The sequence below is a fragment of the Electrona antarctica genome (assembly GCF_951216825.1).
Source record: "Electrona antarctica genome assembly, chromosome: 8".
NCBI classification, from domain to species: domain Eukaryota; kingdom Metazoa; phylum Chordata; class Actinopteri; order Myctophiformes; family Myctophidae; genus Electrona; species Electrona antarctica.
This window is the reverse complement of record NC_136789.1, coordinates 43,007,129-43,034,041: the sequence shown is the minus strand read 5'-3', so window position 1 is coordinate 43,034,041 and position 26,913 is coordinate 43,007,129. Positions and strand designations below refer to the sequence as shown.

The window sequence follows — 26,913 nt, the reverse complement described above, 5'->3', positions numbered from 1 at the left end:
CAAGACATGCTCCATATATGGCCAGTACAGAATTCATTCCATATGTTTATCTGACCCCACATGCCAAAGCGCCAGTGCTCGCCCAGCAGTCTGCCGTCACCCAGGCGGATGCGTGCACGCGATCTCGCCCTTTAGGGCGTCTTACTGGTCGAAATTGAGTTCATTTGTTTTATTTAGATAGTTATCGATATTTTATAAGTTATAAAATTAAAAATAAAGGTTTGTTTGAAAATTACATTTAAATAAGTAGCTTTGGACCCGGCCCCAATATATACTTTGTTGAGCCGGTGGCCCGCAGGGCTCTATACTTGGTATGTTTCTTCCAGATCTCTTCGCCCCAGAATAGGGATGCTATGGGGTTCATGTGGTTAATTGTCTCGTTATTTCCCCTCCAGGTGCTGGGCAGAGAAGTGTACACATCAAACAACCAGCTGGGAGGCGTCCAGATCATGCACAACAACGGTGTGACCCACACCACCGTGTGTGATGACTTTGAGGGCGTCTTCACCCTGCTGCAGTGGCTCTCCTACATGCCCAAGGTAAGCTGTTGATGTGTTAATACATTACTACTGCAACATGCAACCTGGTCTCACCCAAACACGGTGAAATAACACGGATTGGCAATTCCGTACATACAGTAGACTACTAGAAAACCCCCAAATCCGTACATATTGCACTGAAATCCTCCCCATAGACCGCGACGGAGGGGTATCGTCTCAAGCGAACTTGAGCCACGAGAGCCGCCACCGAGCGAGCTAAAGAGAGCGAGTTGCCGTGGCAAACGTTGTAAAGTTTGATTGAGCCGACTCGGCCCCGTCCGACTCAGCCCCATCCGAGTTGTGACCCAATAGCACAGAATCGTAAATAATGTCAACCCGAACTCACCCAAACACGGTGAAATAGCACGGATTGGCAATTCCATACATACACTACTAGTGAAAGCCATTTGTACATTTAGAAACCCCCCCCAAGGACACATGGGGGGTCCCCAGACTCCACGTTGAGAACAAGTGATGCAGGATACAGTGTCACTCATTCATTGAAGTGGATGTGTTTTTTGTGCCGTTGTAAAGCATGGTTTCTTTTTATTTCTTTTGACTTCCTTCAGTCTAAACGTAGTCCCGTGCCCATCCTCAATGCCAAGGATCCCATAGACCGCCTTGTGGAGTTTATTCCCACCAAGACCCCTTATGATCCTCGCTGGATGCTGAGCGGACGGCCCAGCCAGAGTGAGTACATATTATCAGTGTTTCTCTGGATGCTGAGCGGACGGCCCAGCCAGAGTGAGTACATATTATCAGTGTTTCTCTGGATGCTGAGCGGACGGCCCAGCCAGAGTGAGTACATATTATCAGTGTTTCTCTGGATGCTGAGCGGACGGCCCAGCCAGAGTGAGTACATATTATCAGTGTTTCTCAAACGTTTTGAGGGCCCCTCCTATGCCGAGCTTTGTGTGTGCGTGTGAATTTTTGCGATGATTTGATTCGCTGATCACCCCATAGCGATGATTTGTTTGGCTGAGCAAAGTACATATTGAGGATAAAAAGTGAGGGCATGAAATTGAAGACGCTAATTGTGATTGGTCGGAATGAGGACGCCAATTGTGATTGGCCGGAATGATGCACAGTAGTATGATATGTTTTTGAGTGGTGTAAACCACTCCAACAACTGGCTTTGTACCCGTGTACCCGTGTTCGTACCAAAAAAATGAGCATGGTTACTATGGTCACTGACATTACGTCAGACCACAGCTGATCAGGCTATATAAGACCCTGCACCACTCAGTTCACACGGGTGTGATTTTTTTTTATATCAAGGACCTCCAGATTGGTATAATTATTATGCATATTAGGCCACAGATCCGCATAACTCTCAGTTACAGACCTGTAAAGGTCCACAATCAATCATTTTCCTGGGGACCCCCCTGGAACCACCTCAAGGACCCCTGGGAGTCCCCCGGACACCACATTGAGAACCACTGTATTACATGAATATAGTTTCATGCAAAAGTTGGTAAAACCCTGAATAGTATTCAGTGTTCTTGTTATATCCACGCCACCACCACCACCACCCTCATAAATGCTGTATCAGCAACTTTGAAGAGCTAGCCCTTCATATTTCTTTTTTTGCATGTGTCATTTAGAGGTAAACACGAGGTGAGGACAGTCGGGTGTTATCGTTTCAGGCAGATATCCCGCAGTGTCAAGGGTTAAGCTAATTCATGACTAGGGGCGGGGCCATTAGGAGATGGGGAGGGTACTTATTCACTCACTAAAAGAGGCACAGAGAGCGGCCCGCCATCACGCCACACCACGGCAGCCCGGGATCAAGATAGCTCCACGATGGATGTTTTACACAGCGGGTCAGGACCAGGCAGATTCCATATCAATGTAATTACAAGTCAGGTGCGCAAAGAGATTGAGCACAGCGAGGGGGAGCCAACCCCATGTCTTTAGTGGTGATGAGTGCCGCGGCTTAATTGAATGGTATAACCCTCTCCGGCTGGGCCATGTTTCTCTCTCCGTCTGCAAGCAGCCACAAGCGCTGACCTAGCCTCTTTATACAGTCATCCATCATGGCCTCTGCCAAGATGGCAGATTACAGGTGAACAATACACAACTTCTGACTGCAGCTGAGATGACAGCAGTGTATAATCGGGAACACTGCAGGGAGGGCAGAATGTATTTACTGAAAGACGGACAAAAAGGACAGAAATGTGTGTCTATATTTCTAGTGTAGCGGTGAACAGCCCAGGCGCTGAATTAAGTCTGTTTCTCTTCTTTTTGACTCGCTTGTCTTTGTACCCCTTTCTATTGCTGTCATTTCTCCATATATCTCTATCTATGTCCATGTATCTGTAGCGCCGAAGGGTTCGTGGCAGAGTGGCTTCTTTGACCAGGGCTCCTTCATGGAAATCATGCAGCCGTGGGCACAGAGTGTGGTGGTCGGTAGAGCCAGGTAAGTCCCAATGAGAACAATATTAATCATAATATCCTGTTTCTACAACATACAATACAAGTACAAATACAGGTTGTCCATTATGTCCAACCACACCCGGAAGCCCGGGAATTTAGTTCCAAAGTGATTGTGTACGTTAGTGCCTTTACAATTTAGGCATTTAGCAGAAGCTCTTTTACAGTACAGTAAGCAAGAAAATCACAACACAAGTACCGGTACATACTACATAATACATCAAATACATGAAAAAATAGTCATCAAGAATCATAAGGAAGGTAAGAACCTAGCATCTGTAAACGGTAGAAAATCTGTACAGTAAAGCTATGAGTATACACTAACACTATAGAGTGCTATGTCTACATAAAATGCTATCTAAATTGTATAGGTTTAGCCTTTTGCATACCCCTGTAAGGTCGTCGAGGCCTTTAAACTGAAGATGGAGGTATGAGCTTTGTAAAACAAAAAATCACACCCGTGTGAACTGAGTGGTGCAAGGTCTTATATAGTCTGATCAGCTATGTCAGTGACGTCACACACTAACCATAGTAACCATGCTCACCTTTGCACGGACACGTAGGTATACAGGTACACAAACATACAGACAAAGCTGGTTGTTGGAGTGGTTTGCACCACTCAAAAATGACGTTAATGACATGGGTTTCCAATTTCTACCTGGTGTCTCTTTAAAGGCTTGGTGGGATACCTACTGGAGTGGTGGCTGTGGAAACCAGATGTGTAGAGCTCTCAATCCCAGCTGATCCAGCCAACCTGGACTCAGATGCCAAGGTGAGGTTTGCTCATGGTATGGGCCAGGGGTCCTTGAGGGAGTTCCAGGGGGTCCCCCACTCCCCAGCTAAATGATAGATAGAAGGAACAAAATGGACCCTTATGGGTCTGTAACTCAGAGTGTACAAATGGAACCAATGGAACCACCAAATGGACCGTGACGGGTCCATTTGGTTCCATAACTTCCATTTGTATACTCTCAGAGTTAAATTAACATTGATTTTACAATATAAATTGGTGTGCCAGGGATATAAATGCCATTAAAGGTGAATTACGCCCAAGTCATTTTCTTACCGTAATATGATGACGATAATCCTTTGATCATACAAAAAAAAGAATCCATTCTGAGCGTTCCTCAGCGTGTGTTTTTTCGCCACTAACAGAGGTTCATACATAGTATCATCAGAATTCAGTAAAAAATATGGGTTGTGCGGAACTCTTCTTTAAGTCCGTAGTAATGCATGTCAAACTGAGAGATCCTTGAAATTAAAATGGTAAGAATCTTCTCTTCTGGGGTTCCCTGGCATATCCTTTCAGATGGGTGTCCGCGGTAATCTGACTCCAACAGATGGTGGCAGTATTGAGTTATTTCCCAGCTGTTTATACCCCACATGGGGACACACGAAGCCAGTCATTGGAGCGGTGTGCACCACTCAAAAAAGAAAGGGAAAGAGGCTGGATGCCCACCACGTAAATGTCCCAGTCTGGATATATTCCACGGACAGACATTCAGTTGTTTAGACATTATTCCATGTGTCTTAACCCATTTAGACCTGAGGCCGATTCTACAAATGCCTTCTTTCTAAGTCAGTGGTTCTCAAACTTTTCATAATTCAATATTATTCAAGATTTTTTTAAATGCTTTAAAAAGATGTACAAGCTCACGTGGCATTGGCTAGAGGCAGCCTAGAGACAAGGCAGCCAATCATGAAAAGGTATCTACTACGGTCACTACTGGAGGTAGTAGTGAATGTAGGCCAGGATGCTTTTCAAGCACCTTGCAAAAAACAAATGTAGCTGTAGCTGTCCTTTGAAGTACAGATAGCGATATGCCTCATAGACAATCCACTTTTTCCCTTAGAAACTCGCTAATGTTGCCACAACATTGATGCCATTTGCCCTTTGCTCATGCATGTGCACCCCACTGCAGTTTGTATTGTAAAGCATATTGATAATTCAAGGACTTTAGGGTTGCTGAGTCTTGGAACTTGCTTTCAAGACTCAGCAATAATGTGTAATCTAATGGTTATATAGTGCTATGTAACTCATATCTCTACGGTGACACTGGGGTGGGTTTGGTGTAGGGTGGAATTCTCGTATCTGACTTTTGTTTTGTGAATCTGTTAATGTAATGAGTATTACATTATTTCAAATGGTTACATCTCCAAGGACCATCACCTTATCGTGGTGGAGAGGTTTGAGTGCCCCCATGAACCCGGGAGCTGTATTGTCTGGAGCCTAGTGCTCCTGGTAGGGTCTCCCATGGCAAAGTGGTCTCGGGGGAGGGGCCAGACAAAGCATGGTCCAAAAACACTCATGGAAGAACAAGAGAGAAGAGATGCGACCCGGCCCGGAGGAAGCCCGGGGCCCCCCTCTGGAGCCAGGCCCGGAGGGAGGGCTCGTCAGCGAGCGCCTGGTGGCCGGGCTTACCACGGAGCCCGGCCGGGCACAGCCCGAAGAAGCAACGTGGGCACATCTTCTCCGCCACGTGGGCCCACCACCCGCGTTAGGAAGCAGTGGGGTCGGGTGCGCTGCCAGACGGGTGGCAGTGACACTGGAGTGTTTGGACGGACCAGACCCGGGCAGCAGAGGCTGACTTTGGGGACGTGGAACGTCACTACACTGGTGGGGAAAGAACCGGACCTGGTGCGGGAGGCTGAGCGCTACAGGTTAGACCTGGTGGGGCTCACCTCCACACACAGTAAGGATTCTGGAACCAAACTCTTGGACAAGGGGTACACCTTGTTCTTTTCTGGAGTTGCCCAGGGTGTGAGGGCTCAGGCGGGTGTGGGGATACTCACAAGCCCCCGGTTGAGTGCCAGTACGTTAGAGTTTACCCCGGTGGACAAGAGGGTCGCTTCCCTCCGCCTTAGGGTGGGAGGGGGGAATACTCTGACTGTTGTTTGTGCGTACGCACCGAACAAGAGTTCAGAGTACCCGGCCTTCATGGATACCCTACAGGGGGTCCTGGATGGGGCACCTGTGGGGGATTCCATTGTCTTACTGGGGGACTTCAACGCACACGTGGGCAATGACGGAGATACTTGGGCTGGCGTGATTGGGAGGAACGGTCTCCCGGATCTAAACCCGAGTGGTGAGTTGTTATTGGACTTCTGTGCTAGTCATGGACTGACCATAACAAACACCATGTTCAAGCATAAGGATGCTCATAAGTGTACTTGGTACCAGAGCACCTTAGGCCAAAGATCAATGATCGATTTTGTAATCGTGTCAGCTGATCTGAGGCCGTATGTTTTGGACACTCTGGTGAAGAGAGGGGCTGAACTGTCAACTGATCACCATCTGGTGGTGAGTTGGTTCAGATGGCAGGGGAAACCTCTGGACAGACCTGGCAAACCCAAGCGGGTAGTGCGGGTGAACTGGGAACGTCTGGAGGAGACCTCTGTCCGGAAGGACTTCAACTCCCACCTCCGGCGGGACTTCTCTGGCATCCCTGTGGAGGTTGGGGACATTGAACAGGAATGGGCAATGTTCAAAGCCTCTATTGCTGAAGCTGCAGCTGTGAGCTGTGGCCAGAAGGTCATAGGTGCCTCAAGGGGCGGTAACCCTCGAACTCCCTGGTGGACAGCGGAGGTCAGGGAAGCCGTCCGACTGAAGAAGGAGGCCTACCGGGATATGTTATCCCGGGGGACTCCGGACGCAGTTGCAGGGTACCGACAGGCTCGAAGGGCAGCAGCCGCGGCTGTGACTGAGGCAAAGCAGCGGGTGTGGGAGGAGTTCGGGGAATCCATGGAGAAGGACTTTCGGGCGGCACCAAAGTTGTTCTGGAGGACCGTACGACACCTCAGGAGGGGAAAGCGGGGAACCATCCAAGCCGTGTACGGTAAGGATGGGACTCTGCTGACTTCAAATGAGGAGGTCGTAGGGCGCTGGAAGGAACACTTTGAGGAACTCCTAAACCAATAACATCAGACCCACCCTCCCTGACAGGAGCAGAGCCTGAGGATGATGGGGGATCGTCGTCAATCTCCCGGAAGGAAGTCACTGAGGTAGTTAAGCAGCTCCACAGTGGCAAAGCTCCGGGGGTTGATGAGATTCGTCCAGAAATGCTGAAGGCCCTGGGTGTTGAGGGGCTGTCTTGGTTGATACGCCTTATCAACATTGCGTGGAAGTCTGGGTCAGCGCCGAGGGAATGGCAGACCGGGGTAGTGGTCCCACTATTTAAAAAGGGGGATCAGAGGGTGTGTGCCAATTACAGAGGTATCACATTACTCAGCCTCCCTGGGAAAGTCTACGCCAAGGTGCTCGAAAGGAGGGTCCGGCCGATAGTCGAACCTCAGATTCAGGAGGAGCAATGTGGATTCCGTCCTGGCCGTGGAACAACTGACCAGATCTATACTCTTGCAGGAATCCTGGAGAAGGCATGGGAGTATGCATGTCCGGTCTACATGTGTTTTGTGGATTTGGAGAAGGCATATGACCGGGTCCCCCGGGAGGTCCTGTGGGAGGTGCTGCGGGAGTATGGGGTGAGGGGGACCTTATTGCGGTCCATCCAATCTCTGTACACCCAAAGCGAGAGCTGTGTCCGTGTGCTCGGGAGTAAGTCGGATTCGTTTCCGGTGGGGGTTGGCCTCCGCCAGGGCTGCGCATTGTCACCTATCCTGTTTGTGATTTTCATGGACAGGATCTCGAGACGAAGTCGTGGCGGAGAGGGTATTCGGCTCGGTGACCTAAGGGTTGAATCACTGCTTTTTGCAGATGATTTGGTCCTGATGGCACCATCGGTCCAAGACCTTCAGCTCTCACTGGACCGGTTCGCAGCCGAGTGTACGGCGGCTGGGATGAGGATCAGCGTCTCCAAATCTGAGGCCATGGTTCTCAGCAGGAAACCGGTGGATTGTGCAGTCCGGGTAGGGAATGAGGCATTACCCCAGGTGAAGGAGTTCAAGTATCTCGGGGTCTTGTTCACGAGTGAGGGGAGGACGGAGAAGGAGATCAGCCGGAGAATCGGAGCGGCAGGGGCGGTATTGCAGTCGCTGTATCGCACTGTTGTGACGAAAAGAGAGTTGAGCCAGAAGGCAAAGCTCTCTGTCTACCGAGCAATCTTCGTTCCTACTCTCACCTATGGTCATGAAGTGTGGGTCATGACCGAAAGAATAAGGTCGCGAATACAAGCGGCCGAAATGAGTTTTCTTCGACGGGTGGCTGGCATCTCCCTTAGAGATAGGGTGAGAAGTTCAGTCACACGAGAGAGACTCGGAGTAGAACCGCTGCTCCTTCGCCTGGAAAGGAGTCAGCTGAGGTGGTTCGGGCATCTGGTTAGGATGCCTCGCGGGCGCCTCCCTAGGGAGGTCCTCGACGCACGTCCCACTGGGAGGAGACCCCGGGGCAGACCAAGGCGCAGTTGGAGGAAATACATCGACTCACTGGCCTTGGAACGTCTCGGAATCCCCCAGGAGGAAGTCACTAATGTTGCTGTGGAGAGGGAAGTCTGGAGCACTCTGGTGGAGCTGTTGCCCCCGCGACCCGACTACGGATAAGCGGTTGAAGATGGATGGATGGATGGATGGATAGTTGGCTTTCTCTAGAAGGGTGCCTACTCTTGCTGTTTCCATTTATTATTCAATTTATATTATTCCCCCAAAAAACATTGGACCAGTCCTCTTCCTTCACTTTCACCTAGAAACGTAATGTAATGTCCAGCTTGTTTGGAAACCGTGAAGACTTTTTAAACTTTTTTAATAGTTAATACGTTTTGAAATATTGCATTTTTTATTTTTTTTTACTTTTTTGCAAATTTTATACTAGATCAATTGAGGGGCAAATATTGAACCTGTGGAACTCTATAGGCCTATATGGTGGTCAATATGACATCAGTGCTGTTCAATATAGCAAAAGCATATTTTTTAGTTTGCATTGAATCTGTTTATTTCCTTTTTCTTTGTAGCTTATCCAACAGGCTGGCCAGGTGTGGTTCCCAGACTCTGCCTTCAAAACAGCCCAGGCCATCAAAGACCTGAACAGGGAAGGCCTGCCTCTCATGGTGTTCGCCAACTGGAGGGGCTTCTCTGGAGGAATGAAAGGTACAAATCATTCTCCGTGGAATCAATGGCTACTTTAGAGCAGTGGTGGAGGGTTTTCAGTTATTTTCCTTCTGCTCCACTACATTTCAGAGGCAAATATTGTACTTTTGCTCCACTAAAATTATTTTAGAACTTTAGTTACTTTGTAGATTTGGATTATTGTTGCAAAATATACATGAACCACTTCAGCCCTATATACATTTTGGCCATTTGAAAATAGCCGGTCATGTACATTTTAAATTCTGGACTTTTACTTGTAACGGAGTAGTTCTCCGTAACATGATGACCGTATTGATACTTTTACTTAAGTAAAACAATTGAGTACTTTTTTCCACCACTGCTTTTGCGACTACTAAAAAAGTAGGACATGACACCAATGTGGATGGCATAGCTATGACATACTGTATGACTCCACATGTGGGCAAGGTTTCAGCCTGAAACGTAGAACATTATGTGAAAACAAATTGAATGGAACACACACTCTCTCTCTCTCTCTCTCTCTCTCTCTCTCTCTCTCTCTCTCTCTCTCTCTCTCTCTCTCTTTCACACACCTCGCTAGAATCCTACCATACGGAGCCACACCATAAGTTTGAGTGCGAGAGTTGCAACTACATATACAGTAAATTAAGCGTTGCATGATCACAGTAATGACAATCATAATAATATCTCTGTTTTCCTGCTGATCACAGTAATGACAATCATAATAATATCTCTGTTTTCCTGCTGATCACAGTAATGACAATCATAATAATATCTCTGTTTTCCTGCTAAGAATATGCAACAGCAGACACATTGGTTCTAGTGTTAACTGACAATTTGCTTGATCCTTTTGACAGTTTACCCCAGTTTACAATTGACTTGTTGGCTATGCTTCTGTTAGCAGTGTTGTTAATGTATAAAAATGCCATTAATTTATTGGTATATTTCAGTTAATTGTCCTGCCCTGTGCACTTGTTTTATTATGCAGCCTAAAAGCCAAACAGAAATATATTCTATTCTGAAATATATTTTATTCATAAGGTTCCAAATTTCCAATGCCAGAAAACACAATTAAATCGTTAATCGCAATTAGTTTGTGTGACAATTAATCAACAAACGTCAATGTGTCACACAGCCCTTGTATTCAGTCCGTCATATTATGGGAATTCCCCCTCTCTCCTCAGATATGTATGACCACGTGCTAAATTGTGAATTCCCTCTTATCTCCTCAGATATGTACGACCAGGTGTTGAAGTTTGGAGCCTACATTGTTGACGGCCTCAGGGAGTATGAGCAGCCGGTGCTGGTGTATATCCCGCCGCAGGCCGAGCTGAGAGGAGGGTCCTGGGTGGTCATAGACCCCACCATCAACCCCCGCCACATGGAGATGTATGCCGACAAGGACAGCCGGTTAGTGTTGTTTTTGACAGCAACGTTTTGATTTAGTTTTAGTCGTAGTCTTTTTAGTTTTGGTCACATTTTGGTCACCTGGAATGTTTTAGTCTAGTTTTAGTCGACTAAATATACGATTTTAGTTGACTAAATCTACAGTCGACTAAAATGTATTTTGGCGGGCCTTGATGGTGCCGTAATGTTGTGAGCTTGTAGATCTGCTATTTTCAGCATGCAAACAAGCATAACATGACTTGTCTTTTAGTTCTACTGGATCTATTCTCCACTAGTCCCTCGCTAACATTTTAGTCTAGTTTTTATTTGTTGACTAAATTGTCAATATGTTTAGTCATACTCACTATGGCTTAGTTTTCATTTAGTTTTTATTCAGTTTTCCTCAGTGTAAAACAGTAGTTGACGGAACATTTTTCATCATAGTTTTAGGTGACTAAATCAACACTACATGAGCCAGAGCTGGCCATAGGAGGGTCTAGTGCCCCTCAAAAACAGAGAGGCCAGCTTGCAAACAAAAATAAATGGCTATAATTGCTCTTTCCCTGGTCTCTCCACTCATGTGCAGAGGTGGAGTTTTGGAGCCCGAAGGCACCGTGGAGATCAAGTTTAGGAAGAAAGACCTGGTGAAGACCATGAGGAGGGTCGATCCCGTCTACATGGGCCTGTCCGAAAGACTGGGTGAGCCCCCAGATGTGTATGCATGCGTGCGTGTGTGGATCTGCAATGAGCTTGCAGATTGGCTATTTTCACTACACCATAAAGATTTGTTTTCTGATTTATGGGATTTCTTCGATTTTTCTTTCATTTATTTCTGAAATTACTGAAAAAAATCATGAGTTTTGTTTTCAATTCATGAAAAATGTAGCTTTTTTTTGTAAATGTTTTGATATAATATTAATGATCATACAAAATTAAGGAAACAAAAAACAAACGGGACCCACTGTTTGGGGAAACGGTGCATAGTCTACCTGGTTCTTATTCATAGCATCTTCCATCGCTCTCCCGGTGTGTGTGTGTGTGTGTGTGTGTGTGTGTGTGTGTGCGTGTGCGTATGCGCATACAGTATGTAAGGAGAGGTATAATACATCAGGTTAGGAGCATGTGCAGTGTCACCCTCGTTCTTTATCTGAGGTTGATGGTATCGTCCCCCCCCCCACCCCCCCAATAGGGAGACGTGTCAATCACAGCGGGCTCAGATCAATCAGCAGCTGCACTGTCTCTCCTTCTCTTCGCCTATTGATTTCCCCCAAGGCCCAGATTGGGGGGGGTGGGGGGGGGGGTGGACTGAAGGAACGGAGGGGTGACCAGGAAGGGCTGGGGAGAGTTGAACGATTGAAATTGACAGCAGAAGTCAAGTCAGCCCAGGCGTTTGTGGTGGAGGAGGCTAACCTGAAATGCTAACCACCGGCAGCTAATTCAGACTCGGTCTTCCGCCACTAATAATATTTGTGGGAAGGAAGGTTTGAGATTATTTTATACTGAAATAGTATATACAATCCCACAGCGTGTTGTAATTGATTGCATACTTCATGTATTAGTTATTAAAAGAAGAATAAAAACTGTCAGTATTTAGAAGACATTTGTAGAATGGGGTCAGGTCTTAATGGGTTTTAATCTGCTGTGTCCTGAACCGTCCAGGGACTCCAGAGCTGAGCCCCAGCGAGCGTAAGGAGCTGGAGACCAAACTGAGGGAGCGCGAGGAGTTTCTCCTGCCCATCTACCACCAGGTGGCGATACAGTTCGCCGACCTCCACGACACCCCGGGACGCATGCAGGAGAAAGGCGTCATCACGGTGAGAGGGTGGTGTGGTGCAAGGTTTTTAGAGTCAACTAAAACTAACGAATAAAACTAAAATAAAAACAATTTTGTTAACTGAACTTAACAGTTCTACTGCGTAACCCGTGTTCCCCGCTATTTAATCCAATATTCTACGCTGCCTAGATTGTCTTATTACCTTTGGAGCATATGCCAATGTATTTGCGACGCATTGTGAGCTTGTAGATATGCTATTTTCAAATGGCCCAACCGAGTGAGCAGAGCTGAAGTGGTTACTGTATGTTTTGTAATAATAATCAAAACCTACAAAGTCACTACTAACTAAAGTTTTCAAATAAATGTAGTGGGGCAAAAGTACAATATTTGGATCTGAGATGTATTGGAAATTGCAAATAATCAAGTAAAGTACAAATACCTCTAAATTGTCCTTAAGAACTAACTACTTAAGTAAATGTACTTAGTTACTTTACACCACTGGAAATCGCAGTCAAAATCAGACGGCATCGACGCTATCGACGTGGCGATCCTTTTCATCCGTTTTGTATTTTTCTTTGTGTTTTGAAGCTATCTTTGTCATGCATGCAGAGGTAGTAAAGTGTCGCATGTGAATAAAGCAGTGCTGCATGAACCTGCCTATGGAAGCCTGGAGGCTAGCATCAGTCTAGCTGCTGCTGCTTGCACCTCCCCAGTGAATAATGTTGTAATCTCGCTCGGCGCTATGAGACGCGTCTTCACAATTATCTTCTGATGACCCTGGTCAATCACCTCAGCACAGCCCAGCACAGACCTGCCCGGGGCTACCCCCATCCTGCTCCATCCCAAAGCCATCCTTCACACATAAATACAAGTGTGTGCTCTCTCTCTCTCTCTCTCTCTCTCTCTCTCTCTCTCTCTCTCTGCGTGTATATGTGCACACATACAGTATATCGTGTGTGTGTGTGTGTAGTTTCTATATGAAGCAAACAAATGCCTTAAAAAAACATAACTTTTGATAGATAAGCAATCGGACATTCTTATACAGGCTTACATGCCAATGGTTCCACCGTTTAGAGACAGACCTGACCAAACTCAATAAAAGGGTTAGTCAGAATTAAAATGATGCTGTTGGCAGAATCAGACAGCCCTATACTTCCTACATTTGTACTTGAGGTTCTGTAGAATCACACAGCCAACTCATCATACATTAGATTAGGTAGTACATGAGGTTCTGCAGAAGAGGTGGGTACACCGATAATAGCTGATACAACTGTTAATCCATTGAGACCTGGAACGCATCCATGTCACGTTAGCGTTTAACCACATTAACCATTAAAATAAACAAAAGTTAAAATAAACGTAGATAAAATGATGTGCCAAACCATTGTACTGTACCTGCATGGATCAGCTCTAATATATATCTGTATGCTAGTGGGCTTGTTTTCCTCCCACGGTTGACATTCACATTTTATGAAATGACAAATTAGTTTCCCTTCGATATTGAATAACAAAGTTCCGCATTAATTTGTAACCAATACATTAAAGTACTGTTGTATCCAATTTCAGGGGATCGATTCACCTTTTCGCTGCTTCATGATAGGACAGTGTAAACGAGAAAGCATAGAAGAGAGGCAACACAAACGACAAAGTCTCGGAGTGGGGTTCCAGCGTGGAACATTGTGCTTACATGATCCACCAGCTTGTTTGTGTTTAAATATGTAGTCACGTATCTAATTAAAGTGATAACATGATGACAGTTTTACATAGCGAACAGGATAAGGAAACCAACCATCAAACCTCAGAATCTGCCATTTTTTTTAGAGAGGTTTTTTCACAATTTGTGTCAATTTGAACATTTCCCAGGATATTCTGGAATGGCCAACGTCCCGTCAGTTCTTCTACTGGCGTCTGCGGCGTCTGCTGCTAGAGGACACGGTGAAGAGGAAGATCCAAGCGGCCAACAGTGAGCTGACCGACGGCCAGATCCACGCCATGCTGCGCCGCTGGTTCGTAGAGGCCGAGGGCGCTGTCAAGGTGAGACCTGCTGCTGCTGCTGACCTCCTTCCAGATCCCTTTTCACTGTTCATCGTTTGGGATTCTTCATTATAGTTTAGTTTTAGTTCGTTTTTTCTAATTCAGTTCGTTTTTTAGAGCGGGTTTGCTAGTTTTGGTTTAGTTTTTATTATTTTTAGTATTCGTTTTAGTCTTTTGAATCCCTTTTCAATTGAAAAGGGATTCAAAACTCAAGAAAAGATTGCATTTAAAAAATAATATTCAGTTACAAATTAAGCTTATAAATAAATTGACAAAAACTAATACTAAGGGCATTTTGTCTATCATTTCAGTTAGTTTTAGTTATTTTTGTAAACATTGTTAAATTGTCGTTTTTCCTTTTCTAGTTTTTATTTAGTTCAGTTAACGAAAATGTTTATTTTTTTATTTTAGTTTTTGTTTTTTCGTTAGTTTTAGTTAACTATATTAACCACTCACTGGCTGACTTATACACTGTACACCTTTAACTCGGAGTGCACAAATGTAACATGCATACACTCTCAGAGTTACAAATGGCTACATTAACACAGGATTTTACTTTCTACTAAACAATTTAAAATAAACATACCTGCACACTTGCAAGACTGTGTGCCATAACAACGCCATGTAAAACAGCAGTTTGACTACACTAGTGGTAATGAAAGCACTTTAAAAAGCAAGATATTATAACTCAGCATTAACCCGCTTTATCCACTCTCATGCCTTTCCTACAAATTATCAGAAATAATGATTGTCTTGGCATTTTCCATTTAACCAGTTTGCAGAATCAGCTGTATTCATTTGCAACAGAGAGAATCCTGGGAGAACCAGACAATCTAGCTCTGATAATTATAGCTTTCAAGCCATAGTGTGATATAACTAAGGTCCAGCTGACCCACAAAGTCCATGGATATCCATTTCCACTTCAGCTTTCAAAGAAGTGCACGGTAACAACTGGCAGTATTATTTTAGTAATGTATAGGTACTGTAAGTCAGACAATTAAACTGCAAGCATTCTTATTACTGCCTGGCAGTAATCCTACTCCAATGTAAACAATCGTTATATGCATTAAGTGGCGCTGAATTGACACAGTATGTGATAAAAAAAACTAGCAACACCCCATGGAGATAAACGCTGTCCACCGCGGGTCAGACTGGGGCTAGAGGACTAGCTGCAGGGGTTGCTACAGCCAGACTGGGGCTAGAGGACTAGCTGCAGGGGTTGCTACAGCCAGAGCAGCTTTTGAAGAATCTCAAGTAGTGACCCTCTTGTTGGCTAATGCATTACTCCAATTGGGATTGCCTGTCTTAAGCTACAATTAATCACAGCCCTGGCACGTGCAGATAGGAGAGCAACACGCTGTTTCTTAATTAAAAGCAAACAGATTAAAAATGATTAATAAGGGCATTAAATGTTCTAGTGGACTACAAGCAGGAGTGTTCATAAAAAGGCACCAGACCATTAACGCCCTGGAAATCTTTGCTAAGCCCCCAGCCTGGCTTTGTTTGGGATCAGGCATGCCAGCACTCATGAATACTAATTTTTTTCAGTACCAGGTCCAGTCACAAGACATTAAGCTTTTTCTTTTGATGTGCGTGCGTGCATGCGTGCGTGCGCTGTACGCTCATTTCTACAACAGCTGCCATTTATGTTTATTTTCAGCTAATTTCTACAACAGCTGCCTTTTAGGACCATTTAGTACTTGGCTGTATCAATTGTAGATCTTTATTTTATTTTCACTGGACCTTGAAAAAACACGACTGTCACCACGAATCAAGCTCTCATTTCTCCACGCCTGTTCACCCATTGTTGATGGCTGATATCATGAGGCCTTGCTGAATATCTGAGCCCTGGTATCCAATGCCAAGTCGTTCCTCGTTGCAGCAAGGTTATAATAGTTTTGGACTTTTCATTATACTTAAGCTTTAATTTGTTTTGTCTTTTTTTTCTTTCTAATTCAGTTAGTTTTTGTTAGTTTTTAGAGCGGGTTTTTATTTTTGTGACAATGCTTTTAGTTTAGTTTTTGTTAGTTTTCTCTGCCATTTTCAATCCTACACCTGACAAATAAGTCAGGTGCAGGATTGAAAAGGGCCAGAGTAGGTATTGTCTATCATTTCAGTTAGTTTTAGTTAGTTTTGTAAACACACAATACAGTTTCAGTTAGTTATTGTGATTCTTTTCCTTTTCTAGTTTTTATTTAGTTCAGTTAATGTTTTGTTTTTTTTAGTTTTTTCGTTAGTTTTAGTTAACTATAATAACCTTGTGTGGCAGGCCTATCTGTGGGACAGCAACGAGGAGGTGGTGGAGTGGTTGGAGAGGCAGCTAGCCGAAGACGAGGGTGCGAGGTCCGTGGTCGACGAGAACATCAAGTACATCCGCAGGGACCACATCCTCAAGCAGATTCGCAGGTGACACCTCTCAATAATGCACTTTGACAGAAGTGGGATATTGCTTTGCAACGCCAATTTTCACCAGTCCCCAGTCCCAGTCCCCCCCCCCCCACACACCTCTCTCCCAGCACCATTTGCCAGTGATGGAAAAAGTAAAAGTCCGGATTTCAAACTGTACTTGAGTAAAAGTAAAAAAGTATTGGTATCAAAATGTACTTGAGTACCAAAAGTAAAAAGTACTGAAAGTAAAGTAAAGTACTGTGCCGAATGCCTAAATCTAAAAGTAGATCGGCTATTTTCAAATGGCCGAAATGTACAGTATATAGGGCTGGTTAATGTATGTTTTTTAATAATAATAAAAATCTACAAAGTAACTAAATTTTTTAAAATAATTGTAGTGTAGTAAAAGTAGAATATTTGCCCCTGAGATCTAGTGGAGTAGAAGTACTGGAAATTGGAAATAGTCAAGTAAAGTACAAATACCTCAAAACTGTACATAGTTACTTTCCACCACTACCATTTGCCATTATTATATCGTTTTCTCACACGAGTGTCCTTATCCTTTCTTCCTTTCTTCTCAGCTTTGTTCAAGCCAACCCAGAAGTTGCCATGGACTCCATCGTTCACATGACGCAGCATATCTCGCCCACACAGCGAACTGAGGTGGTTCGTATCCTGACCACCATGGAGGCTCCGGCCTCCTCCTAGAATGACTGGGGGGACGCGGGGGGGCTGCCCTCTCTCTCTCCTGCCTGGCTCTGCTCAGACCACACCCCACATTTTAGCCAGGCCTGTTCCTCCTGACTATACTGTAGGACCTGGGCTGGAATCTAGAGCTGGAGGAGCCAAGCTGACGGCCTCTTGACGGCAGCCAAGTTACTGATGAAGCTTGTTGGCGATGATTCTGAGCAGGAGAGAATTTGAGTGCGACTGACCTCAACCTTAAACATTTTGTAAATGTTCTGACATGTGGTGGTACAGTAGTGTGTGTGGAGATAAGTTAATTGTATTGTATATTTAAGTGCAATTTGGAAAAATGACACAGAGACCAGAAATATCACAACATTGCGGGTTGCAGAGATGTTGCACAATTGGCTGTTATTGTTTTGTGATAATCAATTGGGCCTCTGTTCTGTTTGAACTGGAAAATGCATAGAAATAAATTCAGGAATTCGGGATGTAGTCCAAAAAAGGCACCTTAATTTTTTTAAGGTTTGCACATAAAGATTTGAAGCAATTGATGCAAAATTGGAAAAGTTACCATGTTGCAGGGAGTGATGGTGGAAAAAAATCACACACCTTACTAGGGAGAACTTAATTACTGGTCAAAAACTGGGAGAAGGGGGGGCACCATAGCATGTACGTTAGGGGGGGGGGGGGGTTCTTGTCTGCTTTAAACACGAGGACAGAAGAGCCCAGCGGGGCGTAGGTACAAGGTCCCATTCAGACCCTTGCTGTTTCACAGGTACCCCGGAGTGAGCTGTGGGCAGCCAGCCACACAACAAATCCACGGGAGACGGAATAGCAGCTGCCACCTCTGTTCTCCCTCACACTGCACACACACATGCTGCTTTGAATGCACTTTACTGCTTACTGGTCCCTCACACCGCATCCGGCAGCACACACCACACGCACAGTGTTGCAGCGTTGAATCGGGTGTGTATGTGCACAGACACTCTCCCTATCTCTCTCACGCACACACATACACAGTTGATTATGGCAGTAATGGACGCATACTGTTTCATAAAGTGGATTCTCCTCCCTTGGGCTACATTCTCTCCAATTATTGAGGCTTAACCCCCCCCCCAAAAAAGAGAACACAATCATTAAAACAAAAAGAGATGGTTCTCTAGCAGTCTTTTTTTTTTTCCCCTAGAAAATATTTTTCAATTAAATTACTAAATTGTTTAATATTAGTTATGTCAAAGAACATAACGGCTTTACTGTATGTCACTGGACTTACACATGCTGTGTGACTTAAATTGTGATTTTGTAACTTTAATTGTAATCTTAAGTTTACTGTTACATTTGAATTTTTGCGGCTTTGTGACTTTTTTTTTTATACTGACCTTCCTAGAAGAAAATACAAGCATTCTGTGTTGGGGGATACATCCTGGATATATGATATGGTATTATGGTGTTTAAAAAAATGTGAAGTCTTGCAATACATTAATTCCAATGACATGCGTCATTCCACAACAGTATCCTAAACCCTGCTGAAAGGGCAAATATTAACAATGTTGTATGGCTTATTGGGACACATGGATCCTCTTATGTTACAAAGTGTCTCGTTGTTTCCTGGATGATGTTGGAGACCAGATAACAGTTGTGAGTCTTATCACGTTGCAAACTTAATAAATGTTGCTGAACATACAATAGTGTGCCGTTTTATGTGTAAACTTTGAAATTGTTTCTTATACTAGCTGTAGTAAGTAAGAATACAGAATCGACAAAAACAACTGAAGTCGTTGAATTGCACTAATTTAATTTATCAGTAGTTTTTTTATGTACTGATGCTCTTCGAGATAGATAATCACGTCACTGGAAGCCTCATTAATTAGAGTAATCAGAATCAAGTCTGATACACTGGAGAGACCTTTTCTGATTGCGCTAGTCTAAAATGATAGTCTCTTATTCGTCTACCCACAGACATCTCTTTCTTATGGATTTTAAACTTCAACCGTCTTAAGGCGGCTGAAGCGTGCGTGTGTGTGTGTGTGTGTGTGTGTGTGTGTGTGTGTGTGTGTGTGTGTGTGTGTGTGTCATTCATATCTTCCCCTTGGCCCTGTCAACTCTATTACTGTCCTACCAACAAATATGTAAGACAAATTGAGTTGCATGCACTCAATACCCACCACAATTATTGGAGGCCCAATAAGAAAATGACTCATTTGGTGTTATAATTGGAAATGTGACTTGCCTGGTCCCTCTGCTCTCCCAGAGGGCTTTGCTCATTTGTGGAGGCATGCTAGGCTGGCTAATTCTTCTTTTAATCACAGACAAACTGCAGAACCAGGTCCTTCCACTATAACATTTGAATGAAGCGATGGGGATTTGAAAAAGGAAAGAACAAACGTTTCCAGGAAGCTGTTGTGCCATTCTTGTTCCAATTCTTCCCCAAGATTAAAATGAGATGCACCACTTTGTTTCCCCAAATACAATGCATTCTAACCCGTTGCATTCAAAATCGAGGCAGGATCGAGTCATTGTTCAGGGCAGGCATAGCCAACTTTTTACATTATTAGGCTGCAATAAAGGAATAATATTAAAATCATCTTAATGCATTGTAGCATTAATGCATAATGATTTGTTTATAGGCTACTACGCTTTCAAACAGCGAAATGGATGGAACAGTCAACAGTGGACAAATGGAGACAGTCGATGACAGAGGCAATGTAAGGGGGGGTGGGGTGGTATGTATGTTGAGATGGAGAGGGGGGGATAACGATAGAAAGAGAAGCAACGCAATCATCATGCATCCGAGACGAGCATAATTCCACATTCACGGGTCTCAACGATTTGACTTGAGACTCAAGAGACAATAATGCCAGTGACCCAGTTGCAGAATTCCAATTAGTGGATATGTGTTGGCCTATGTATGCAACAGTTGAGGAGATGGAAAGAGAACGACGATCTTTACAGAGCCTCGGGGTTGTCTGATTGCAGCCTCAACACACGAGTCTGGAGCCCCATGGCTGCAGCCCGATTTATACTAGGCTTAGGCTACAGTACTTCATCGTACGACTGTATTGCACTTGCCCCCCCCCCCCCCCCACACACACACACACACGCACACACAAAAATAGCTGATCTAGCCTGGGCCCGTACCACCACCACGCAGCATAAATGAAGCAGGATTGAGATGGGATGGGCATGGGGACCCATACGACCCAAATCAGTGAATGCAGGCCCCAGCTGTGCTCCAGCTCTGCAGACAGCAAGAGGATTGTGGAGACAAGAAGACAAGTGCCATTTATTTCAACCGCGTTCTCAATGCAAAGCAGCCTATTCTTCAGACAGACCGGGTATGATTTCACATCTTTATTTGAGGGTGTTTGTCTGTATGACGAGCACATCTGTTCGAGAGTGTGTCTGGATATGAGATATATGGAGGGGGAGGGGGGGGGCATGGTGAGATGGATTGGTCTCACACTTATTGAGGATCACTTGAAATCTTTTCGACTACGGTGTATTATGTGTCTAGGAGCCTGTGGAGCAGACACTAGATGGCAGTATGTGATGTCGCCGGCATGCAGGCCAACCAACGCCACTCAGAACATCCATGATTTATCAGCTATGATTTGTTAGCCTGGTTAACCACTCCCCCTTGAATACATTTCATTTACCTATGATGGAATGCTCTAACTAGGCTACAAACAACTTAAATATAGCCTATATAAAAAAAGGATAATAACTAATGTAGGGATTATTTTCAAGTTATATCTATCTATCTATCTATATCTATCTATCTACAGTATCTATCTATCTATAGTATACTACCAGTATACTCCTAGTATACTACCAGTATATTATACTATAGTAGTATACTACTACCCCTAGTAGACTACCAGTATACTCCTAATATACTACCAAGAATTAAGATATCTGTAGATTGAGGACGATCAAATGTCATAATGTAACAGTCTCCTCAACTTTTTTTTGTTCCTAAAACTCAGTTGAGAGAGAGCCACATGTACGTTCTCAATTTAACGCTGAGAGAGAGAAAAAGAAGTAGCTCAGTCAATGTAGCTCAGCTTGCTTTTTCTATGTAGCTGTAGCTTTTCAGGCAACATTTCTTCAGGGGCATAAATGTAGCTTGATCAAACTACTGCCATGAGCTACTTGTAGCTGTACAAGCTACGCTTTCGAAGTAGCTGACCCAACACTGCTATCTATCTATCTATCTATCTATCTATCCAGAGATGCTATTATTTCTGTAATATTTCTAGTCAGTAAACTTTAACTTCATTTCTATTTGGAGGCTTTAAGGTGTGCTTGCCAGCCATATTTGGGCCCTAACCTTGACCTGTGTTGTTAAACAGTCCTGTTGTATGCCTATGTTGATCTGTGATAAGCTAAGAAATTATAACATTTATAACATTTCCACCTACAAGAACTGTATAAACATAGTCTACCCCAATTTCAAATAAATCCTGTAACTGTTTAGTATCCTAATGCAGTGGGGTCAGTATACAAGGGAGGCTGCATGTGTTAAGCCATTGCTATGAATATCAAGTTAACATGGCTATTATTCAGTAACTTTTCAGCGAGCGACACTGTGTGGTGCTACAACGTATAAATAAGGCTTTACTCTCTGGGGCCAAGAAAGCAGTCTGTCAACCAGCTTTAGGCTTAATCCCTAATCCCCATTCGAAATTTGCCGCTAGGGTCAAAGATTACAATACATTCTGATCATCACCACATAATGCATACATTCTCATTCTGCCCGTGCTGGGTAAACAGTGGCTGGGGAATACTGAATAGCAGGATGACAGGGGGGGTGAAGGCTAATTCACAAGCTGCTGCAGACAGGGGAGGGCGGGGCATTAGAGCAAGGCCAAACAGAGGAGAGGTTGTGAGGTCTGAGATCAAATGACCCCTCAGAACTACAATCCTTTCCTTGTATAAATCATGTTATATATGCCTGATCACCACAGTAATACACAAAAAAAGAAATAAACACTGCAAATATTGATTTAATGAATTACTTTTAAAAGCTATTGTCCCCTGGATAACACATGATTGTTGTTTGTTTACCATTGAGGCAGGCGAAAACCTACAGCAAATGAGAAATGACACTGACACGTAAGTATAATTGATATTCTATATTGCATATTGCATTTTTGCTGTCTGTCCAGCAACAGCGACAACAACAAAAACTTTTAGGGAATGTCTCTATCTAGCCTATTCACACACTGTGCTGTAGCCTAATAGGGGATGAGACTGTCGTTTAAGGTATAAGCCACAGTAGTATAAATTAGACTTTATAAAACGTGAGCAGTAGTATGCACAATAACAAGCTGTATGGATGAACCTGTGCAGTGCAGACCAGGTGAGATTTCTCCGTTGGCCAGGCGGCAGCTCTTTTCTCCTCCGCTTTCTTTCCCCCCCGACCTGACATTAGCATTCATAGAGGCACTGGAGTGTGGCGAGCTGCGACCGTCAGGGCAGCTATGAAATGCAGCGGTGGAGCGCGAGAGAGGAGGGAGAGGGAGGAGGTGAATGGTGAATGGTGGGCTGATGGTAGAGGTTGCCCAATGCGGGATTGTGGGAAAGGTCAGCGGCCAGTGTGCTGCGTTTTGTGGCACATACATCACTGTTATTACTGTAGGTCATTGATTGGTATGGAAATGAGGGGAGGCAGCCGGCTCCACGCGGAAGGGCGGGCCGAGTGTGGCAGGGCTAGGCCACTGAGAAGTCATTACCCTATTTAGAATGCCTGTCATCTCCCTGTGAACGGGCTACCCCCAGCCTACTCTGCTGCTAACCACAACACCCAACTCGCCCAGGTTCTCTTTTATGCACTCGCACCCCAAAATGTAGTATTTTTGTTTTTTACAGGCAAATTATTGATACGGGAAAAAGGTGGATATACAGTAGGCCTACATAGGACAGACTATCAGTTCTATCAGCCCAACACACGCACGCACGCACGCACGCACACACACACACACACACACACACACACACACACACACACACACAGAGGCAATAAGAGAGATAGCTAGAGAGAGAGAGAGTGAGAGAGAGAAAAAGAGAGAAACACATTATACAAATACGGTACACACAAAATTAACAATAGATTGAAAAACAGGGTTCCAGCCCCGTGGGCCTGAACTAATAGACAAAACTAAACTTTGTCAATTAGTTTATCATGGGAGCCAATGAGAAAAAAGGAGGACAAAAACAAGACCCTAATTACAATTGAAATACAAACATAAAAATTAAGACACCAAACAAACAAAGACATTATAAAAGAAGAACATTAATTTGGTAAAAGTGGAACCAATTGCTTGAATTAAGGGCCTAAATTGAACTTCAGTTAATTGACTGAAGGCTGTATAATGATAATGACTGCATTTTAGTGATGCTTATCCTACACCCTATTGCTAATGGTTCCACCTAAGCTGTATGAAGTAGTATGGAGAAAGTCCTTGATATACTAGTAGTGTAGTCAGCATCATGCACACCTATACATTGTACTGTAGGCATCTAAACACTTACACTACACACACACACACACACACACACACACACACACACACACAGTCAGTGCAGACTTGCTGACTAAAAGAGTTTGCCTGAATGCAAACATCAGTTCAGCACTGGCCCACTTTGAGAGGTTAGTCACATTAAAATGCATGCATTACAGGCATATCACTGGAGCGTGGAGAGCCAACTCCCTATGGAAATGTCCGTTTACTGCCTTTCATAGGGTCTTTGGAATGGTAGGATTTGTAGCCAGTGTCCTCTGGCTATGAAGGACAAAGGCAACCAACCAGGGAAATCATTGTGCTTCATGAGACACAGCGTTGTGCCATCCAACAGTCTTGTGGTAAAGGGTTCCTTCCAATCATACCAACAATCGTAAACACACTATATACCCGAGAAGGATTTCATGATCAAACAGAATTTCTCTGCTTCAGAAACACTCATTGCCAACATTTCTGTCTCTCGACTGGGTAGCGAAAAGTATCATATAGTGTTACTAAGGTGCTGCTCAAAACTTAAAGATGGATGATTTTTGTATTTTTATCCCGTTTTTCATGTGTTTATGAGGTTATGTGCAATGATGTCTTCCCTTTGTATTTAGGGTTTCTTCCTGGAGGCTGAAACCTTGACAGTCAAACGTGCCAAAAACAGTGTTATAGTGACATCACAATATCATCCCCTCCCCTAACCCCTGCCCCTTTATCATACAACAACAGCTGTGTGTGTGGCTTATGTTCAGGTGGATCACCACCCACCAGGAAAACCAGGCATAATTAATGAACTGGTGTGGGCGTGTCGACATAACATTCTGTACACTTTTTAGAAAAACAACTTCCTCCTTATATAATAATAATACCAGATGATCATGTTATAGGGTGGAAAAAATCACGGCACACCATCTTTAACGTGAATTTCTTCATTATCAAATAAGTCCTTGACTATTTAAGATGTGTGGTGGTCTTCGGACTCGGCAACAGCTCACATTAGAAGGGAGAGGTGGGGGAAGGGAGAAGGGATGGAGGGGAAGAGAGAGAATGATTTCTGTCATGTAGTGCACAAGGTGAATCCATAAAGTCCAGATGTAACCCTCTAGATAAACAGTGTGCTATCCAGATAACGTGACAGCTCAGGAGGAGGAGAGAGAAGGATGGTTGATCCCAGCCATAATCCAAAACTGCTGAAACCACTGCTTGTCTGTATAATGTATGTAATGTATTAACCTAGCCTATGAAATGTATGCGCTTTGAAACATTTTGGTCTGCAAAATCACCTCCCTTACAAGTTAATGTACATCAAATGAAGCTGTTGCCTGCTTAGATTCAATTAAGATACTGAAGTTAAAGCATCTTATTCAGTTAGTGCTGTAACATCTTACTGCCCAGAGCTGAGTTGGTACAAACACATACGTATACGTTTATATCAGATTCTTAGAAACACCCAGAAACACGATTGATTGATTGATTGATTGATTGATTGATTGATTGATTGATTGATTGATTGAATACAGTATTAGTCAGACATGTACAGCACGTAGTAGCCTACAGTAATTTGGAAAGAAACCAGTGTTACACATCCTTTAATAGGAACTCATTTTGGTGACAGAGTAGTAGAATGAGAATGAGGCATGAGAATGTTTGTTCTAAATTGTGGAGGTACCCCTATGGTGGTACCAGATCATGGTTATTGCTCCCTCTGGTGTTGTGGCTGTGGAGTGTTTGATGCATATATTGATTGAGTATCAAGTATTTGCAAAAGGAAGGAATTAAGGCACTTTAATTATAGCCTCGCGTAGCCATACTAATATCACTGGGTGAATATTTGTCTGGTTCCCCTCTGTGTTTTGATTTTTTTCCCCAAGGGGCGGTTACAAAAAGACTCAAACGGACTCTATTGGTTAGATCTGCAATCAATCAGAGCAGCGCAGCCCGCTACGTCACACACATCCTGGGCCCTGGTTGGTTATGGGCCGGTATAAGCCTGCCCTACAGTATATTTGCATATTGGGCCCTGGTTGATCCTCCACTACTGCTGGTCCACCGAAACACGCCCACAATTGAGCGACACCAGTCTCAATCTGGGGGGTTCAGGTTTCCCCTGAACTCTGCTGCACATGCATCTTCAAAAAACAGTGAGGGCGCTCTTACCATCGTATCATCCTGACGTAACATGTCGACGTAAATTCTCCATTCATTGTCAATGGGAATTTAATGTTTGTGTAAGACAAAAATCTAAAATCACACTTGTGTTATCATCATACATCATCACATTCCGGCCAGTGACAATAAGGGCGACCTCACTTTTCTGCCCTCACTTGTTATCCTCACTTCCGTGGTATACACACAGACACATGAAAGCTGGGCATGCTCCACCAATCAAATCGTAGCTATGGGATTCATTGGGGTACACACATTGCTCAGCCAATCAAATCATCAATATCGGGGTACACACAAACACACACTCAAACACATATGGACAGGCCATTATTGCTGATTTGCATACTCCCCATAGAGTCCCCCAAAACTCACCTGAACTCTCCACTCACAGAATGCAACAATACAACCTGTCAATCTATTATGATACAGTAAAAACATATCCTCCATCTAGAATCAGCTTCAGACTTTCGCTATAGGCATGTTTTTCAGTATTTAGGTCTAGACTCAAGACCCAGTTAAAGCATATACCTGACAACCACCTTGCCCCTTCAATTTCCACCTCCTCACATCTGTTGCTTGAGGGCCTTCTGCAACCCTCTTGCTAGTATGTCTGCCCCAGCATTGATGCTAGTGAGGTATTTCACATGATTGATGTATGCACATAATTGATTGATGTATGCACATACTCAGACCAAATTCTGAACAAATTCTCACGCTCAAGTTGTGTGCATTCAAGAGACCTTGATAATTGTGATTTTTATTATTTCTGTGCATTTTATTTTTATTTATGTATTGCTCCCTAAAGCACTTTGCAGCGAACCTTTCACAGCGTTCTTAAATTACATTATACATTGGCTTATGTAGTAGTGACATCTATTTGGTAGTTTAATCCGATCTAGAATCAGGAATATCTAATATAAGTCTATTATAGTAGCTTATTGAACTATGGCAAAAATATTCTCTACACTGCCGCCCAATT

The 26,913-nt window shown here is 43.9% G+C and overlaps 1 protein-coding gene across 5 annotated transcripts in view; it reads left to right on the top strand.

Moving 5' to 3' along the window:
- The window catches only part of LOC306928489 (acetyl-CoA carboxylase), a 74,241-nt gene extending 55,296 nt beyond the window's left edge, over positions 1 to 18,945 (top strand). For all 5 annotated transcript variants that reach the window (XM_079508651.1, XM_079508652.1, XM_079508654.1 and 2 more), the window contains 11 exons: positions 396 to 539; positions 1,109 to 1,229; positions 2,862 to 2,958; positions 3,648 to 3,744; positions 8,873 to 9,008; positions 10,220 to 10,397; positions 10,960 to 11,072; positions 12,033 to 12,187; positions 14,011 to 14,181; positions 16,451 to 16,587; positions 17,151 to 18,945. In XM_079508651.1, the coding sequence (XP_079364777.1) occupies positions 396 to 539; positions 1,109 to 1,229; positions 2,862 to 2,958; positions 3,648 to 3,744; positions 8,873 to 9,008; positions 10,220 to 10,397; positions 10,960 to 11,072; positions 12,033 to 12,187; positions 14,011 to 14,181; positions 16,451 to 16,587; positions 17,151 to 17,277 (1,476 nt within the window). In that variant the 3' untranslated portion in view covers positions 17,278 to 18,945. The remainder of the gene's footprint in view (positions 1 to 395; positions 540 to 1,108; positions 1,230 to 2,861; positions 2,959 to 3,647; positions 3,745 to 8,872; positions 9,009 to 10,219; positions 10,398 to 10,959; positions 11,073 to 12,032; positions 12,188 to 14,010; positions 14,182 to 16,450; positions 16,588 to 17,150) is intronic.
- The last annotated feature ends 7,968 nt before the right edge of the window (positions 18,946 to 26,913 follow it).